Consider the following 21,010-nt stretch of genomic DNA (forward strand, 5'->3'; position numbering starts at 1 on the left):
AAACTGCAGCAAAGAAACAGTCCTGTGTTCGCGGCCGGGATAACTAAAGACCAGGCCCGGATGTTGCCGTCTGTCCCCCGTCATTGTCTCCTCAATTCTGGCATTTGAGTTTGAATGATGGCTTTTAGTTTAGCCAAAACATTCCTAGGACACAGTGCGGAGGGGAACACCCTCTTCTCCCCTGTGCTGATTTGACGACGTCGCTCCGTTTGTTTTCTAATCTCGCCGTGTCGTCGCAGTGCAAATTAGCCGGTTGCACCACAGGGCTTCCAATTACATCGTAAAGGATTGATGGGTGGGGAGTTACTCGAGCGTTATGGAAGTGGAATTCACACATCCAAAAAAATATAATTGGGAGACGCCGGGTAGAGAGAAACCGCAGCGACAGTTGGGAGTTATTTATCCAGGGCTGCACACAATCTGATGAACTTCTTGAACTTGAGGAAGGGAAAGCACCTTCTCTCCCATATTCATCCCCCTCCTTCACAGTGACGGGACGGCTTTCGATGTTGTGACACTCGCGATAAGAGGCGCACTCTGATAGCGTCACCAGAATAGCATGTGAGAGCGCCGGTCACACACACACACACACACACACACACACACACACACACACACACACACACACACACACACACACACACACACACACACACACACACACACACACACACAGACAGCCACCACAGTGAACATTCATGTCTGCGAGGACGGTTGTTCCAGCGCGGTGTAATCGCTTTATGCGAAAGCACCGACTATGAAGCCGCGTGACGAGATGGAAGGGGGTCGTATCTATGTTCCCCGGGTCCTATGTTCCCCGATCGGGGAGCATCCCACTTTGTGGAAGCCTGGGTGTGGAGCTCCAGGGTAAAGGGTTAGGGTAAGGGTTAGGGTTGGGTTGGGTTGGGGTTGGGAGTTAGGAGTTAAAAAGATAAAACTTAGATAGCATTGGCCTACTGATCCAGTTGGTGGTGGAGGTCCAGTCCAGGGTCAGGGACGGGACCAGGGTGTGATCCCCAGGCAGAGTTCTGGGCAGGAAAGAGGTTAGGGTAAGGGTAAGGGTAAGGGTTAGGGTAAGGGTAAGGGGTAGGGTCCAATGTCCCTGGGTCCTTTTGGGTGAACAACGGGGAACATAGAACCCTTTTTTAGAGAAAGGGTCCTATGTTCCCCGGTCTCATACAAAGCGGGGAACATAGGACCCTTTGGGTGTACAGCGGGGAACATAGGACCCTTTTTTAGAGAAAGGGTCCTATGTTCCCCGGTCACATACAAAGCGTGGAACATAGGACCCGGGGAACATAGATAAGGTCCCGACGGCAGCCACTTTTATCTGCTTGCGCTGCTGAGCCCCCAGGCCAGGCATCACACGGCGCTGGGAGGAGCGTTCACCGCTGTTCACACCGCAGCATTCCAGCCATAGCATCCTCTCCTCTAGTGTCAGTAAACCCAAACAGCCGGGCTCGACTCACGCGCGCACACATGGGGCAACCTGTAATCAAGCTCGACTCTGACGCTGGCACGTAAAAAAGTAAATCTTGTGTTTATATCCGTCAGAGAGGCCCTCCCTCATCGAGTGACTCGTTTTAATCTCGCACAGGAAGAACACACAGGTGACGCTAAGCCTTAAAAACCGATCTCTGGGATTAAACATCTTGCCTGGCACCTCTCATCTTTCTTTCTTTTCCCTTTTCTTTCCTTTGTGTCCTCCTCTCGATCCGGTGGCAGTCTGCCCACCTCCGGGCCCCCCTGTGCTCTGGTGGGTTCAGTGGACTGGTATGCGGCAGGAATCTTTGGATCAAGGTGATTTCACGCTCCTCCACGTTTTCCCAGGGCTTTGGCTGCTCTCTGTTACCTCTGTGCAGGCCGGAGTGTGTGATAGCGGCTGACATGTGTTATCATAGGACACATGCACAAACAGCAGCAACAGGGTAAGGCTGCTTTATCTGGCTAACACCTCTGTTTCCCTCAAGTGTCAGTGCTTTGAATGTCTGGTATGGTAGGCTTCTTTGGCCTCTTGCAAAGAGAACCCCCCCCACAAATTTTGACCCAGGGATTTGTCATCCTCTTCATACACAGTCAAAGGTATAACACTCAATTCCAATTCCTATCTTAACCCTCAAGCTCAACCCTTAATCTTAACTGGCCCTCAAAACCAAGTGTTGAGGGTTATTTTGTCACTTAGAAATGGGACACCCCTTAAATGCAGATACGTCTTCAGACTGTAGGGGGCAGAATAACGCATTTACGTCACGATTATTTATTACGATCCGCTTGTCAGTCAAGTTATTAGGTTGTCAGTTAGTTATAAGATGATACTCATACAAATACCACAACCACGGACATATTCAGCTGACAGTTACCACACACCACGGCTTATTGAAAAGTAAACGGTAGCAAACGGTCGCTTGTCCGCACCGGCCAGCTATTGACAAAAGATCGTAAAATAAAAAATAAATGTTACGCAACAATGACGTCAGTAATCCATAATATGGGACTAAACTAAGATAATACAATGGTTTTCATCATTTTTATATCTCTATTAACAAAGAAAAGACTTAATTTGTAGCTGCTTTCGGGGGCCATCTTTGTAGGGTAGCTCCCAAGGGTGGTCTCGGAAAATCTCAATATCGAGGGCGATACAGCCCTTAAAAATCGGGACAGCACTTGCACTAGAGGGAGCGCACATTTTTGAGATTGAGGGTTAAGCAAGGAATTGGAATTCACCCGAAATCTCGATCGCGAGATGAATCATCTCAAACGTTCGCGCGGCGCCTTTGAAGTCGAGCTAATCTCGCTAACCTTGACATTCCCTCGGAGACGATTCCCACTCTCGCTTCACAGTCTGCTCTCATAATAGCTTCACAGTGTTCCTCTATATTTTTTTTTTCTTCTCCTCACTGAAACTTCATATCTCATTCAGTTCTCCGGTGCCGAACTGTGAAAGGGGTCAAAGTTTTTTTCCTCACAAGCCGCAGATTTGGTCTCCACGTGTGACGGCTCTGCCTCGGTGTCATGTGTTGCCTGCGAGGCGAGCGGATATTTTTTTGTAATATTTTGATGCCGCTGATCAAGAATTAAACGCCGTGCAGCTGCACAGAGAGCCACGAGAGACTTAAAAGGCCTTCGTACATCAAAAGTAATAGGATGTCGAGAACTTCAAAACTTCCTCTCCTATTATAATCCCACCTTTTTTCTTTTTTTTTTACAGGTTAGCGCCTGACTTAGAAGGACAGAATAACTCTCTCTCCTCATACTTGTATCCTCTGGCATGCCACCATGCCAGCGGACTTCCTTTACGGAAAACTTTTCTTTGGAAAGCAATCAACACGGCGTCCACACCCTTTAGGCCATAAGGATGTCAGCAACATCACACTGTGATCCCACGCATCCAGCTCACATTGTAGGACTATGACCTGATAACAATAGTTAGTGTACTGTGCCAGTGTCACACTGGTAACACACTTTAACGGCCTGTGGTCATGATTTAAAGATATGTAAAAACACAACCCTAACCCGAGCTGCAGCAGCCACGGTAGCAACTTTTGGCGCTTTCCTGCGATACAGTTCTAGCACGCTAAAAGGAGACCCCTCGAGCATTCATACTTCTCTGCCGTGGTGACAGATACGCACTGCAATTCCCCGCCCGATCAGTAGGGGTCGCTACGCAAGGTTGTTGTGCTTTTGGCTACAGTGAGCAATGGCGTCCGAGAGAGAGAAAGACTGTGGAAGCGGAATGACAATGAAACAGTGGCCGGTTCTCACTTTTCTGTGTCACAGAACGCAGTTTTAAGATAATTTGATAGCTTGGCAGCGACGTTGTCGGCGGTGATCAGCTCCGCCTCTGTGGACGCTCGGTGCGCACCGTGGCCGGCACAGAGCAGCGTTAGCTCGGCCTGTCCTGAGGACCAATCGCAACCCTTGCCGTTTCCGTTGTCCCTTGACGGAGTGACGGACCCTTAAACAATATTTTGTGCAGCCGGAGACGACGCAGAGAGCTCTGCGAAACCTACGTAGAGCACTTTGTCATTGCAAATCGCCCATTGTTTTTTAAGGGGGACGGGGAGGCGGCTGGTCACTGCACATTTCATTAAAAACAGCCCTCAGGCTCCGAGTGTCGGGGGCACCCCTATCAGCTCGGGGGCCCAAGCAGTTGCCTGCCTTGCCTGTTGCTGCGCCTCTGCCCACCCCAGCCGATACCGATATTGTGCCGATAATATCGTGCTCTCTCTAGCCAATGAAGGGCCACTGAGCGTCTAGTTTGGTCTAGAAAAATAAATAATATTTGTAATATTTATGGTGTAGTTTCACATCATTTCAAAATAAAAGTGTTTGTTTTGATATGGAACGATAAATACATCGTTCGATTGGGGGCCATCGAGTTTGAGATCGCTACTCACTTAAGGCCTGTACATACTCTGCAAGAACAGAGAAATGTGTTTTTGTTCTTGAGGGAAGTTATTTCTAATTTTCATATTTCATACTTCATGAGAAATTCATGTGCGCAGAACTCCTGGGAAGTCCTCATCGCGTATGGAATGACAACAGCTCCACGTTAACCACGCTCACTTCACACATTTCTGGCGAATCACACAATATTTGTCAGTCTAACGTTCTGCCCGGATTATGGCGAGTCGAGAACGAGGGCTGCGAGCAAAAAAAAAATGATGACGTCATTCTTTTCTTGCAGTCCTGGGAGAGAGAGAGAACAGAATTTCTTTGTTCCTGCAGAGTACGTACAGGCCTTTAATCACATGACTAAAAACACCACCGCGTCTGTCACTTAAAATGCACTCTGTTTAACCCTCAGTGCTCTCACAGACACAGAGCTGTGCCGTAGGTGCACCCTTGGTGAATTGCCGTGGGAATAATACACAACTCCTTATATGGACATCCTGGGTGTGTGTGTGTGTTTATAGGTCACACCTTTAGGCTTTACAAAATGCATTTCTTGCCTTCTTGTGTGTGCTATTTTTTTGCTCAGGTGTGCTTACATAGTTGAAATACATTTAATCTGATTGCCTATAGGTTGTGCTTAAAAAAACACAAGGATATAAGACACTCTACATTGTTGTTTTAACATAGTAATGGAGAGGTTCATGCCTCCTCTGTAAAGGTACACAGTTTAATGTCTGTTTTTTATTATCACATACTTCAAGGATTCTTCTCATAATATGACACACCCATATGTTTGAGATCAATAGAGGATGATGAAAATGATGATTATACAGTTTATTTTTATACGCCTACGCAGGCCCCCACGTCACGGTGACAGTGTCCGCCTCTTAAGTAAGAAAGAAAACAATACCTGTAATTACATACGTAAGTAAGTATAACAGATTAAAGTAAGTGTGTTAATGGGAAATGCATGAAGGAGGATTTAGCAATTAGAAGGACAGAGCAGTGGTCAGCAAATTGGTGGCCCGTGGGCCAAAACTGGCCCGCCCGGCATCAGTATCTGGCCCGGCAGATGATTTAACAAACCTGATTGTAAATTATTTGCTTAGCTTCACAAAAAAAATTCAGAGTTCAGAGCTTTTATTTAGAAAAAAAAAAACTTATTCAAATAGATGATGTTGCTAGAATTGATAGTCAAAGGTAAACCTTTCAAAAAAAATATGTAAACACATAATGTATCAGTCAAAATGGGTCAAAGGTCACAAATATCACTCACTCTGGGACCTTAATTAACGGCAATTCACCTGTCCTCATCACTCACGTGTGTAATTTTAATTTATTCATTTTTTAAATTCAGGCCAACATTTTTTTTTTTTAACTCGGTAACGGATGTGATTTTTAGTAGAAAAAAAACATACCTAAGTAAAAGTAAAATTACAAATTTTAAAAAGTACACCAAAAAAACCTGCTCAATTAAAGTAACGCGAGGAAATGCAGTTTATTACTTTCCACCTCTGCCTGGTGAAGATGTTTTGACCCAAATATTAAATTGCTTATTTAAAAAACAAAAACAAAAAACATAATAAAAACATATAAAACACATTTATTTTACTTGCTGATCCCTGGAGGCCTTTAGTTTGAAGGTTTGGCCGACCGGAAGTGCTTCGCTTGTTGGATGCCTAACAACAACCAGCACCAGCAGCAGCAGCAACAGCAGAAGAAGAAGTGAGCTGAGAGGAGGCAGCAGGAGTGGAGCATAAGCCAACAGTCTCTGCTTCATGCTTCGTCCGGGCCACTTCTCCTCCTCCTCCTCCTCCTCCTCCTGCCCGCTGTCGACAACACTCTGACAGTATTTATATTTTTTAAGTTGTGTCATTTGAGCATAAACAAAAAAGAGAGAGGGAGAGAAAGTAAGTAAAAGTGAAGGGGCCCGAGTCATGGAGCTTCTTTGCCTGGAGTCGGACATAACCGTGAAAGCTCAGCCTGACCCGAAAATCCTCTTCGATGACAGAGTGTTGGAAATTCTATTAACCACGGAGGACAGGTTTTTACCTCCGTGTTCTTATTTCCAGCGGGTCCAGAAGGATGTTCAGCCCTATATGAGACGAATGGTTGCTTCCTGGATGCACGAGGTTGGTCAGCGTTTTTTTTTTTCTTCTTCTCTCTCCTCAATGCATTGATGCTTAAGCTAGTTTTCGCACGCGCAAACCTTTCGCTTTTCGTTTCTTTTTTTGGTTATTAACTCACAAACCCGGTGCTTAAGGTCACGCAGGGTTGTCGTGGATGTTGACCCGTTTGACAATTGAATGACAATGAGTCACCAAAGGCGTGGGAGAGACGGAAATTCCACCACGAAGAAAAATCGGCTTCAAAGAAAAATAGCCTAGCTTGGATATTTACATTAGTTAACGGCGTTTAAGTCGTCGCCTTTAGCCGGTGAACTAGTCTGAACGACGGGGGACCACTTGGTGTTAATTAACATGACTTTAGAATCCGCCATTTTACTCTCCTTGTAATTATAATTAATTTTTAAAGTCGAGCGAGCTCAGGGCGAAAAGGCAACACAACACCAACTTTACTTTTAAACGTATAAAAACACTCGATTTTAGCTCGCGCTTCTTCTTCCTAACCGTCGGATATGATTCAAACACAAGTTTTAGACATTGTGCACGCTTTAAAAAAACGTCTTTATTATTATTTTTTTTATTGTTTTGTTTTTTTTAAAACACACGCCAAGCCCTAACAAGGAAGAGGAGGCGAGGAGAAGGTTTTAGCTGAACTAAACTATCCAGTTGAACTTATTTGTTTTCTTTTTTTTTTCTCTTTTGCACCTTATGACTAAAGAGCTGATTAAAAACAAAAGATTCAACTTTTAAAAATTAAACAAAATACAACGGTTGCAAAGAAACGAACAAGCAAAAGCCACCCCCATCTTGAACTGCTTTTATCAAGAGAAAAATCAAGGTTTCCTTCAGTTTTTTTTTTTCTTATTTAAATGAAACCTGATGTGTTGTTTGTTTATATATATCTGTCTTTTCCCCAGGTTTGTGAAGAGGAGAAGAGCAATGAAGACGTCTTCCCATTAGCCATTAATTATTTGGACAGATTTTTAGCAGTGATGCCCACGAGAAAGAGTTTTTTGCAGCTTCTGGGAGCTGTGTGCTTATTCCTGGCCTCCAAGTTAAAAGACAGCAGGCCGCTGTCTGCAGAAAATCTCTGCATGTACACAGACAACTCCATCGCACCACGGGAACTGCTGGTAAGCACTGGACTCTCAAAAGACCCATTCATTCGTCCATTCAATCGTTCACGAGAGCCTATAAAAAATGCAGTTTTACATTTTGGGATGATTTTATAATGCTAATGGCTTAATTTGTTACACAGGAAGTATCCCATTTTCTCTATAAGTGGAGCTGTGCACAATACAGCCACATCCTTTCTTTGGATCCATGTGGACCGGGGAGGGGTGTGATGCCATCTAGTGACAGTTATGCAGCATAGAATTGGGGTTTAGCCTGAAATATATGGATTATTTTCCACAGCACAAATAGACTTTTACACCAGGGAAGTAGCCAGAAAGCACTTTACCTTTTACATGATGATGAGATGATTTCCTCCCCTGTCTTACAGTAAACATCAAGGTGGTGTTTGGTGAGAGCGGTTATCAATATCAGTTAAAACATCATGCATTTCCTGGATTTGCCCATATTGTGATAAAATGCTAATCAAGAGGATCTAGAAAAGAAAAGAAAATGAATTTGCTTGTTTTGTCCAAACAAACGGCAAAGAACGCAGAGATATGAAGTTGACGAAACAATCTCCACTCAAGGTCAACATGCAAGAGCTCACTGTGGAGCTTTGTATCCTCATCGGCACTTTGAATTAGCTGTTTTTAATGTTTGCACTAATTCTTTGATATGCTGCTACTACATACTGTAGCTTTAGCAAAGAGAAGAGGAAGTGAATCAGTCGAAAGAATATCTGATTGTTTTCATGCAAGAAATTCAGCGGTTTCCACGTTTTGTGACATTTTGAAGCCAAAATGATTTGATTCATTGAGAAAGTTATAAGTTGCACTTTTAGAAAAGCCAACATATCCTCCCGGGTTGAAGCGATTCCTCATAAATGACTCAACCAATCAATCTCATATCAAAGTAATTGCACAGTAAATGTCACTCTGTCAGTCGACCGCTCAATAAACATTTCAGGTCTTCAAAGTTTGACTGTTTTTAATGGGTTAGATCTGCTTCTTATTTCAAACAACCAGCACCATATGTTCCCTTTACATCTTCCTGTGGTGCCTGGAGCTGTTTAGGGAAATGACATTCGTCCGATTTGATGCTCCACATTGTCATAAGTCTCCTAATTCCTGGATATCCTCACAGGACGCAGCGAGAGCCACCGAAGGATGTAGCAGCTCTTCTTGTAATGAACGCTGCTGGTGCTGCAGAGACGTTTGAGGGGGTGGAGGAGTGGTTGTGTGTGTGTGTGTGTGTGTCGTGGCAGCTGTCCAGGAAGTGAGTGCACGGACAACAAACCACCACCCTGCTCCTTCCACAGTCAACAATCTCCTCTCAAATAGGTTAATATACACGCACACGTGTGCGGCAGGTTATGCTCTGGAAAGTCGCGTCAACGTGAGCGATGGCTGACATTTCACACGGTTCATTAGCATGTGGTGATTGGAGGATGGAGCAGGGGGGAAGCGGGGTGCTGTCCCCGTTCGATGGCGGTGGGGTTTTTTGCGGGCGAACGATGTTTGCATTTCAGGTTACACAGGAAGTGAGTTGAAATCACACAGTCATCACTTGTCAAGCATGAGTGCGAGTCTACCGGTTTATGTGCCCAGCTCGTCCAGTTGACATCGAGTTTATTGACTAAAGAGGGTGTAAGTCATCTTAGGACGTAATTGCCCCGTATCGCAATGTGAACAAGACTGTTGGGGTTTATCCTTGAATGAATGGCTCCGACTCGTTGGACACCGTCATGGTGCAGTTGAGGTGTTATCTCTATTAGGCGTGGGACGACGTGAACATGATTTTAATGTTAACGTTTATCTCCCGTCACAATAATAGCAATTCAACGCAGTTAACTCATTGTAATTGCTTTTTATCACGATAATGTCCTAATCTCCACTTTATTGACAAAACGGGTGGCGGATGTCGTCGTAGGAAAGGCCTGTTAATGCAAAAGCGTTTCGATAAAAGTTTGGATTTATTGCTTTAGCTTGCAAATTATTGCCCGCGTTCCAAGGGAATGAATCATCATCCCTGTGTGGGTGAGTCTGGATTCCGCATGGGTTAATCTGGACTTGAACGAACGCCTCGGATTCATTTGATGTATGATGTGACAGTACAGTAGCTGCCTTGATGTGTGGACACCAGTTCTGACTAGTGGAACAACATATTTAAAGTTCACAACACTGGTACTTTTGGAAATATCATAGCTTTTGTCGGAGTGTCTCCAAATCTGTGTGTGTGAGTGGAATTAATGGACATCGTCGGCTAGTGACTCATGTGAGTGGGGAATTTGAACAGATTTAGTTAAATCTGGTCACGATAACGAGAGCCAAACATGTCTCTGCACTACAACTTTTGACATTTTCAAACGGAAAGCTCACAAACCGCGACGCACGTCGAGTCAGACACTCTTTATATTACTCATTCATAAGACCGTAAGCCTAACGGGGGGGTGGAATAGAAATTCTGTACGCTGATGAAGACGCAGGAAATGAAATCATATAACGTGTGCAACTTTTTTCTCGCTGGTGTGAAGGCAGCGACTGTACGAAGAGCGTCGGCTCTTTGCCGCTGCAGCCCGTGCAAACTCATGGTAGCCGTTTTGAGACTTGTGACAGGAAGGAAGGAAGGCGCGAGTTGTCTCATTGGCAGGGCCTCTGAGCAGGGGAAAAAGTTGTCACATGCTGGTGATGTGAACACAAAGGATGCGAGGAATGAGAATGGCACGCAGATAATGAGATACAGTGAGGAGAGATAAAGTGAAGAAATGTTACTCTTCTTACAGAGTCATTTCCTGTGGGAATAAAGATGGACTGTGATCCTTTTTCACGGTGAATGGAGGCATGGCAGTCTGCCATTTAACCCTCTGACTGAGTAGACTTTGCCTTCAGACTGTGGTTGAATTGATCATCTTCTTTTTTTTTTTTTTCTGTACTTTTTCAGGACTGGGAACTGGTGGTGCTGGGGAAATTGAAGTGGAACATGGCCTCAGTCATCCCCAATGATTTCATAGATCACATCATTCGCAGGCTCCCCCTCCCCAAAGACAGACTGGCGATGGTTCGCAAACACACCCTCACATTCATCGCCCTCTGTGCCACAGGTAAACTGCAGCTGCGTGTCATTTCACGCCCTCTCCTTTTTCTTCGTGCACGTTTCACATTCGCCCTTCACGTCCACCGGAATATTCCCACACACACAAGCATTCCCTCATTGTGAGTCATCTGTGACCTCTTTCTTTTCTGCCCTGGCTGCCTTATCCACTTTCTACTCTCTCCACAGCTTGTGTTGTAGGGTTTTCTTTTTTTCCTCAACAGCCGAGCAGCTGCAACAAGCTGCTCGACATGGTCGTTTCCCGTGTTTCTCTGCTGAGAAAAAAAAAATACATGTGCAAGTGCTGTGTTTAGATTAGTGATAGTGTAACTGCAGACGCACATCTATATCCACATTACGGCATTTTTCGTTTTTGATAATTCGATGTTGATTCTCTCCTCTGCAGCTGTTTGGTCATATTTTCCTCAAACTAAGCAAACAAGACGCAACAGTGGTTAAATATCAGAACAGGGATTTCTCTTATGAAACCAAAACTGAAATAAATAAGTGTTAACAGAGCTTTTTTTTTTTTCACAGCTGGTATTCGAGATGTGACCGATAAGAACTAGTTAGTGAGTGAATCTGTGTAACCACATTGTCGTTTACAAAGAGCTCATTTTTGTCAGGTTTTGGCTGAAATATATGTCGTGTCGTTTCTCTGTCATATGATGAGATTTATATATTACATAAAGTTCCTTAAATCCAAGGTTTTCTACGTTAGAGATCTAAAACGAGATGTATTACCACCGAAGATGCCATCAAAATAAAACCACTAAACTCAACGAGGGCTTGAAGATATGAGTTTCTCTCATTTATGTATTACAAGTCATATATAATGTAGAACGATGAAAAATAACTGAGTTTTTAAGCTTCTCGTCACTTGTTTTGTGCTTCTTAAAAGGACAGAAGACTTCAATTTAAATATGAAACAGAAATGCAGTCGCATGGGTGCAGCTTCAGATGCAGCCTAAAATTCAACCCACGTTGCGAGTTGACGGTGAACGCCTCTCGAGTTTAAAAAGTCAGGACAGTGATCCAGGGTGATCTTCCTTCCTGCTCTCATCCTGGCCTCATATCCAGAATAAACTCTGGAGGCTCTGCAGAAGCGCAGAGACTCGGACGTCCCCCCGAGGCCTCTTCCTAGGTGAATTTACACGGCATTCCTTTGTCCATACGAGGAATCCCTCTAATATTTTCATATCCTGGATGGAAATAAACGACGGCGACAGGGTCACCTCGCACAATGCAGCGCTCCGCTGTCACAAGGCTGCCACTTCCTCTCAGTTAATTCAATGAAGGAAATAAAGAAAGGAGGTCTTTTTAGTGCAATAAAAATCCCCACAAATGGCAGTCGATTCTGGCCAATAAGCACAAGTTTACTAGAGGTACTTATTGCGACCATAGGCTCCTTCAATGGCTTTCATACCCTGTTCAGCACGGTTTTAGTGTCGCACTTTTTTTATATATATTTGGGTGTGTTTCAGTGGTCGCCTCTGCTATTCATAAGCAGCGAGTTATATCCAAGCACAAAGCAGCCACAGTGGAAAAAAGGAGGCCTGCTGTGGTTCTGCAGTAATGTAAATGTTTGGAGTTTTATATGGAGTTGAGATGTTATTCTTATGATGGAGGAGCTCCTCCTATGGACAGCTGCTCCCCCGGAGGAGAAGATGGGCGTAGTGAAGGCAGGTCGCTCTCCAGGGTTTAATCAAAGCGAACAGGGCCACCAGGACTGAGTGGCACGGGGCTCCTGGTGGATGTAAGATTAATGTTAAACGTGCTGAGACCATGCTAATGCTAAAAGTAGATCCTTGCAACTTGCAAGGGCTTGGAGAAAAACCTTGGCTTTGCACTAAGAGCTGCTAAATATCTGTCAACTGCAGGAAATGGTGCTTTTTCTCAGATCTTTTTTCAGGTAAATGAGAACTTAAGATATGATCAGTCTCAAAATGCACAATTTAAGATGAAAAACCAAAATGCCTTTGCAGAAGTATGGATTATTTTCCCCTGTCCTACGTTACCCAGTGAGTAAAGTGAAGTAAACACGGTATATATCTATAGATATAGATGTATATATATGCGGTCCATATAGTAAGGATGTTCAGACGAGGAGAGTAAGAATCAGCCCTAAATACGAAAGTATAGCACTGACATTGGCAACTAGTGTTCTCCTAATAGTTGCCTGTTTTAGGTGAACAAGAATTGGACAAGTTCTTAGTCAGACTCACCCCCACACCCTTCCTAATATGGTTGCTTTTAAAACCGCAACACGGTGCTGGCCAAAGTATGAACCCCCTGGCTTAAAAAGAGCAGTTCATAAACTCGTGGTTGACGTCATGGTTGGGTCACCACTTGATCTCTTCCTATCTGTCTGTTATTGATACATATGTGTGCCTGTGTGTTCTTTTCTGTCATGGATCAGTCACATGTAGACGTGGTGAATTCTTGAAACATTTTATCGTCCATAGCAGCAATGGGGTCAATCAGGCCTCCTCTTTTTAGTTTCTCCCTTCTTTTTACATTTTCTCAGCAGCGACGTCTCAAAGCGCGGAGGTAGTTTGCCGTTAATGGAGAACTCCTCGTGGCCAGATAAGAGGTGTTTGTGAATACAACCCCCGGGGTTTCCCATAAAATTAGGAATAACTATTAAGGTGAGAGCTGAAGTTATGAGCTGTTTCGAGGCAGCGCTGGGCTCAGTGTTGTAATCCTCCTCTGCCTCCTCCATCCAGGCCTGTTGTCGCTTAAGTCTGTCAGAGTTGGATGTGGACTGGAGGGAGTCGTTCCTGGAACTCATTTTTCAGCGAGTAGGAGGCTTCCTACTCTGCTTTTCTAATCATGGCTGTAGTTTCTGTGTAGGAAAACCACACAGGTTCCTCCGTGCAGCCCCCTCTTGTTGAAATCCAGACTGTGGGAAAGTCGGGTTCAGCTGCAGAGCTTGAGGATGATTCAGATGTTTGCACACCTCATGCATCTTTCATACTTCCTCTTGGCTTGTGTTGAAGTGCTTTGAATCAGACTTACATATGTGATTTCCGTGTGTCATTCTGGCTCGGGGCCGCAGCTCTCTTGACTAATACTTCTTCCCCGCCTCGCAGATGACCGCCTCGCCATGAACCCTCCTTCCATGATCGCTACAGGCAGCATGGGAGCCGCTGTATGCGGCCTTCAGCTGGACCAGGCTGACCAGAGGCTGAGTCGAGACAACCTGACGGACCTGCTGGCCAAGATCACCAACACAGAGGTGGTGAGTACCACAGCGTTGGAACTTCAAAGCTTGAATCCTTAGACAACAATGCGTCGTTAATAATAATCAAACTCATTGCAACATCTCACGACAGCAGCAACAACAGCGATGACTTCAGTAGTGGCAGATTGAAGCTATTTACTTTTCATGGAGAGAGGGAGAGCGAGGCTTTTGGCTCTTGGCTGGGGAGCCAGACTGCTGCTATAAAGAGCAGCGGCAGAGGGAATGTCTTCTTGAAACTCAGATCCCACATTCTTGTGGTAGGACACATGCAATTTCTTTGCATGGCTCCCACTTGAGCTGTGCTGCCCCTCCTGGTGGAGGAATATATGGAGTGATCTTTCCATTTATTAGCAATCGGAGAAACGGAAAGTTAACCAAGTTTCACCTCATGGTAGACAGACAATGTTATTGTGCTGTGTAAAACATACAAATGAAGTCATATCATGACTCTTTATTGTGCATCCTGCACAAATGCTGTATTCTAAATGAAATGGTCTCCGCCGAAGGGACGGGTATTAGATTATTGGCTTGGTTATTCAAGAACAAATCGCAAACAAGAGTGCTTGCATTTATAAAAAAAAATATTTCTGCTCCAAGCATGCTTTTATTTTGTAGACTCCATGTGTGTTTACGTAGTCTTTAAGTATAGTAATTGTCATAAATCATCAATCGGTTATTTAATTTGTAATTTGGGCCATGAAATGTTGATCGGTGTTTGCCCAATCTCAAAATGGCAACGACCTCAAATGTCCTCAGTTCAGTCACAGAGGACCTAAACAATCAGTTCTCAAAAATCTATTATGTCTTAAATTACACCCTCCAAAATGCTGTTTTATACACACTATATTAGTGAATGGGCCTCTGTAGCCGTCAATATGCAAGTAATTAAGTTCTCATTCCATTATAATAAGGTTATGTGTCGTATATCGGTGTGTAATAATAAAGCTTTTGAAGCTCAAACGGAGTTTGCACAGTTAAAACATGTGCCACTTTAAGCACTCGTTTAAAAGAAACAACAAACTATGTAAGCCATATTTATCTCCCAGTGTGTTATCGTTGTCACAGTATCTTGTGACTCTAGAGGTAAAAAAAAAAAAAAAAAAGCCGCCGTCATTGGTTGCCAGACGAACTGCACGGGTGCCTTTTTGGCTTGCGGTTCCATCGCCATGGCGACGGGTGCCCCCACAACCCAGCCGTCACAACAGGCACCCGACTGCAGCCCATCGGGTTCCAATTATCCGTACATTTCAAAGGAATGCTGGCCTCTTTGCGAGCCTCGGTGCATTCTTTAAGACTCCTGCAGTCAGACCTCCCACATGTTCAACGCAAGCCCGCTGAGAAGGGGACGGAGAAGGGTGAGACCATTCCACTTTCACAAGTCTCGCTGTCCGAAAACATCCGGTCCCACTGTCTTTTATTCTGTTTTACACACAAACTCAGAGGGTCAGAGTGCACTGGGTCAAAGCCATTTCCTCTTGGTCTCTCATGGGACTGACCGCACTGTCAGGAGGACGGCGGGGGGTGGGGTGGAGGAGAAAGTGAGTCCAGAGTTTAAGATCTGCTTATCTGTTCCCTCGTAGACCACAGAGCTCTTTTGGGACCCTCCCTCGTTCCTTGGCTCTGACCTCAGACTCGTGTCAGTGAGGACCCTCATGTCCCACCATTTAGCCGTGTTGTTGCTGTGTACTGGTACCCATTGTTCTGGGCATGATGCAGACAGGACCACCTACTGTAAAAACAGAATTCCATGCTGGTATGCCGTGCATGTGACCAAAGCCACAATTCAAACAGCCTCTTCCAGGAAATTTTGGATTTTTTAATGCTAGATTTTACATACAGGTATATGCAGTAAATCAAACTCCCCAGAATCTGTCTGTTTTATTGATGTTTATTTTGTTTTTAGTAGCATCTAAGCTAAAAACTTTCAAATCATATTGATAATTATTGTATAGTATACCCTACTTTGACGCATACACATTTTTTCCCCTTGTAGTTTTTGACGTTTTCCTGATTTGATTAATCAACAAAATGTCTGACTTTTTTTTATTTCGACCCCAGGTTCAGATCCCAAACATTAGACCTCAAACATAAGGTTGGATCAATATCACTCTGTGTCCGATACGGCGTCACAACCACAAGTATCTACAGATGCTGAGGAAGGGACAAGCTTGAATACGAAATTGTCGATCAGTATATAATCTTGAAAAATGTTTTCCAAATGACTTCAATCAGGATAAAACAAAAACGTCCTACTATAAATGGACTATCCAATTTGAGGAGCATCTATTACTGCATACGTGTTTGCAGGAGTGAGCAGATTTACCAGGGTCGTTGAATGCATCACCTGTTCTTTTTAATAAACAAGAAAATTCACTAAAAACCAATTACAAAACGTGCGAGAGGGGTTTGTAAGGAAGCTTCAGTAGGATGGTGTGTAAGCTTTAAAATAGTTTTCACCGATGTTTGCTCTGAGCTGTAGTCGTTTGCAACAACAGCTGTGTGTGTGTGGGAGGGTACGTTAAAATTAGCATCCGAATTATTCGCACTTTTCGTCGTGTGCAAGACATTTTAGAAGTCTCCAGAAGTCTCGAATAACATCAGAAAACATCACTAGATTTGCCGCTAGTTGTTTTTTTGTTTTTTTTAAAGAGTTGCTAGAGGGGTTGAATACACTTATTTTCAGAATAAAAGCCCTGTTTTATTTAGATTTTGTAATCGCTTGGAGCCGAAATCGAAATGAAAGCACTATATATTGATTTTTGCAATGGATCACATTTTTATCTCCGATAACCAAACCTGTGATTTTGATTCAATCATTTTAAATTCAGTTAATCGTTTCAATGTTTTTACCACCTGGTGTACCCATTTTTTTTTTTATTTTAAGGATACCACGTTGGCAAAAGCGTTGTTTGTTTACTGTGTGAATGGTTGGCCACACGAGTGTTTACGCACTTAGGTTGGGTGTAATGTGTAACAAGACTTTGCTTTTGTTCTTTGTCTCAGGATTGTTTGAGGGCGTGCCAAGAGCAAATTGAGCGTGTGCTGGCCGCCAGCCTGCAGCAGGGTCAACAGTACCGACAGGATACCGGAGTCAGGGCAGGAAACAAGGCGAGGGAGCAGCAGGACCAGTCCAGCACCCCCACAGATGTACGCGACGTCAACTTATGAACTGCCAATCACTCGCCGAAAACACCACTCATGCCCGTCTGCCAATGAACTAATGTGAGTGAGCGAGCGAGTGGGCGGGTGTGAGCGAGCTGCCAGTATCTCCATCGAAAAACACTGCACGAGTGACGGTGTGACAATCTCTGAACTCTTTATTAGAAATTAAGACAATTTCTAGTTTATTTTTTCTCCTTTTTCGCCCCCCGTTCATTCCTAGCTGCGTGTTACTTTCACCTGTTTCTTTTGTACGGGCCACATGTAATCAAACAAGCTATTTAAAAGAAAAGAAAAAATAAGAAAAAAGGTAATTTCTTGAAAACTTGATAGTGCCTTTAGGTTTCCCCCCCCTCCCCTACCCGAAAAAGGAAGCCTAAATATATTTTCGTACTTGAAAAAAAATATAAAAATAAATAACATAATTATATGAAATATACTTATATAATATTTCTTTTGATACAACCTAGTAAAAAAAAAAATATATAAAATATGATAAATATTGTATATTTAGCAAGCATTTAGTTAAGTTACTCTTTTATCATCTTTAGCAAACAATTATCAACTCACAGTTTTATTGGGGGGGTGATTGAAGTGCTGATAAATACAGAAAATGGCATTTTAAGCGAAGCTGATACACAGGTAGAGGAGCGCCGTCATACCGGGTGCACCTGTAGCACTGCTTATTATTTATGCTGAGGAGTGCTGGCCAGGAGTGGGCTGGGCCTGCTCACACAGGAAAGGACATTAGGCCGGTGTCGAAGATGACGCCGCCGACGTGTCGAGCAAGAAGCCGATGTCTGAAGAGGTTTAAGAAAAATAAAATAAAACAGTAGACAAGGTCAGTTGTTAAGGTCTTGATTTCACTGCCGAAGCCACCAGTACGTAAACGGGGACCACGTGTGGGTGTGTGTGTGTGTGTGTGTTCGCTTCGTCGCTCCGACCGTGTTAGAAGAAGTGTTTGCTGGGTCACAGGTGGCAGTGACGATGTCGTGTTACTAGGAAGGAGAAAAGGGCAAGTTTTTGCAGGTTTTCAGATGAAATGAATGAAGATTGAAAGGATTTTTGTTGGAAGACATGAGCAAGTGAAGAGGATGAGTCGATGGTATTGAGACGGCGAGGACATTAACTTAAGCTATATGATGTGTCCGATACTTGAGTGACACACAGGAGGAGGAGGAGGAGGAGGAAGAATCCCTGATGTTGTCTGCCGGATCAGTTTTGGGCGCACGCCGCAGTTTCTCCTGTTATCGATATTTACCATTTTAACTTTATGGAGAGTGGGCGACTTAATACAATATTGATGCACTTTTAAAAACACACTCCTTAAGATTGGTAAGGGGATGGTGGTTGAGGAGAGTTCAGTGGGTTGGTAGGGTCATTTTATTTTAGTTTTTAGTTTTTTTTTTTTTCATTTTAGATTTTCTTTTAAATTATTTGGTTTTTTTTCTGGGCTGGATTCCCATGGGGTAACGCACGTCGTCTTGAAAGCTATGCCTCGACAGGTGAGTAGACGTAGGATAATCAGTTTTAGTTAGAATAGAGTCGTACCTTGGGAAAGTCGAGTCACGTGTAGACTTTGATTTCTCTTCTCTTTTTTTTTCATTTTTTTATTTCATTGTTTTTTGTTTGATTCAGTGCGTTTATTTACTTGAAATTTTGTTCATACATAGCCAAAACTTTCCAATAGTTGTCAAAAAAGAAACGTTATAAACACATATTGTGTCCAAACTATTGTTCTTTTTTTTCTCGTGTTTCTCGTTAAATGTTCTCTGAACTCAAATAGTACAAACTGCCATTTTTGTGACTTCTCTCCATTTTAGATGTTATGGTGGGAAGGGGTTTACATCAAGTTGAACGTATATATATATATATATGTATATATATATATATACGTTGTTCCCCCACCCACCCAAGAGTCGAAATGCCACAAATCTCATATTTTCTAAATTGTTGTTGCGTGTTCTGTTGTGCAAAAGCCAAATGTTTGTTTTTTTTTCCCCTAAAGAAAAAAAGAAAGAAAAGATGCTTTAATTAAACAGACAGAAATGTTCATGCTTTTATATGTTTTGTGTATAATTTGTAAGACAATAATTCCAAAGTGACAAAAAAAACAGATTATATACATGATTCTCTTGCTGCTATGGAGCTTTTTTGTTGTTGTTTCTTTTCTAGTCTTACACAAAGATGCCTTATTGTGATTCACTCGTGTGCTGCTATATTATGAATTTTTTTTTTTTGTAAGTGTCTTCTTTTGCTTTTCCTGTTTGTACGTGTCGTGGAGGAGGAGGAGGACGGGCGGGGGGGGGGACGGGGACGTAACAGTTTTGCGCGGGACTGGAAGTACTTGTGTTTGCCGATCTTTTTTTGATTAGCATGTTTTTTTTTTGTTTAATTGTCATTTGTATCTTTATATTCTATCATATTCTTGCTGCTTCTGTGTTAATGTTTGTGTACCTCAGGTTAAATTTGGACGGATAGAGCGAGATCCCATCTCATCATTACCTCATCACACTTCGTATCTCACACACACACACACACACAAACAAACACACACTCTGAATTTGTTTTGACGGGTTTCACTTTTTTTTTTCCCTCTCTCTGTCTGGATGAGAGGAAGTGTGATGCTTCTTCTCTTTCTTTCAATCAAAAGGATTGTCAAACACCAGGTTCCACTGTACAGTTAAAGTGCCTACACTTTAAAAAAAATAGGTTATTTCATTCATCTGGTGCTAAACAGCCTATACTGTATGTTTATATATGTATCAGAAAGACAAAAAAAAGTTCCTTTTTTTTACAATTTCATTGGCATGTTTAGATCAGTTCATTGGAATAAAGTGGAATGTTTTTTTGAGGTACCCATTTAGTCAAAGGTTAAACCACGAGAATGTTTTGTCGTTGTTCGGTGTGGTTGTGTTTCCAAACTCTTTGTTTTTTTTGTTATTTCCCCCCTACTGTCCCCCACATGCAAACACACAGTGTACCTCAACAAATTCTCCTCAATAAATTGGCTAAAATCATGTGAGTGTTGGTTTTTGTCTCTGTTGAGAGCGTGACATGAATTTAGTGCCGCATTTCCTCTGAGTTGCCACCAGAGGGCGAGCTGTTATCTTCTAATTTGTTGTCACTAATCACATGAATTTGCATTTTGGAACAGATTTAAAGTACTTTTTTTGTCTTTACCGGGTAGTTTTTTTTATGACAGTCTTGTCTTCAGTGTCAAGTGTTTGAGAATGAAACTGGTTTCCACTAACAGTTTTCTTATTTTCCTTCTCCCTGCAGTATTTGGGCTCTTACAAATTGGCAGAAATGGAATGTACTTCCCGTAAGTACATGTGTGTTTAAGTATAATTGCTTTTGGTAGAGTTAGAATGAGCCCTTTCATATGTCCTTTAGGCCTTTGTGTCATTTTTCACATTGTAGTACAAGAGATCTCCAAGTCGTGGCCCGCGGTCTACATGTGCCCCTCACTAATCAGTTTTATTATTTATTTATTTTATTACTATGTTAATTTTGCATCATAAATAATATTGTTCCATATGAGAAGAGACACTTTTATTGTGAAATTGTGTGAAATATCACCATAAATATTATTATTTTTGTGTATTGTTCCTTAAAATGTTATAGATTTGGGATTATTATTATTGTTGTTATTATTTTCCATCACAGACACATGGAACCACGGTGTTGTGGCCAATTTGGATCTGTGTGCTTGTGTGAGTGAATGTGGGTATGTCAGTGGTGAAGCACTGGTTGTTATGGGTTACTTGCACACCTGTGAGCATGGGTTGGGTAATTAGTCACACAAAAGTTAGATAGGGGAGACACAGCTGAGGAGGTGGAGGGAATTAGGATCAGGAAAGCCACACAGTTTTTCAAC

The 21,010-nt window shown here is 42.9% G+C and overlaps 1 protein-coding gene across 1 annotated transcript; it reads left to right on the top strand.

Annotated features, from left to right (window-relative positions):
• Positions 1-6,332: 6,332 nt before the first annotated feature.
• LOC310941419 (G1/S-specific cyclin-D2-like) lies at positions 6,333-17,139 on the top strand (the record flags this gene model as incomplete). Its single annotated transcript, XM_083906591.1, has 5 exons — positions 6,333-6,527; positions 7,439-7,654; positions 10,578-10,737; positions 13,820-13,968; positions 16,975-17,139. The coding sequence occupies 5 exons, from the start codon at positions 6,333-6,335 to the stop codon at positions 17,137-17,139; spliced, it is 885 nt and encodes a 294-aa protein (XP_083762717.1).
• Between the last annotated feature and the right edge of the window lie 3,871 nt (positions 17,140-21,010).

This window comes from Microchirus variegatus (assembly GCF_963457635.1).
Source record: "Microchirus variegatus genome assembly, chromosome: 20".
In the NCBI taxonomy this organism is placed as follows: domain Eukaryota; kingdom Metazoa; phylum Chordata; class Actinopteri; order Pleuronectiformes; family Soleidae; genus Microchirus; species Microchirus variegatus.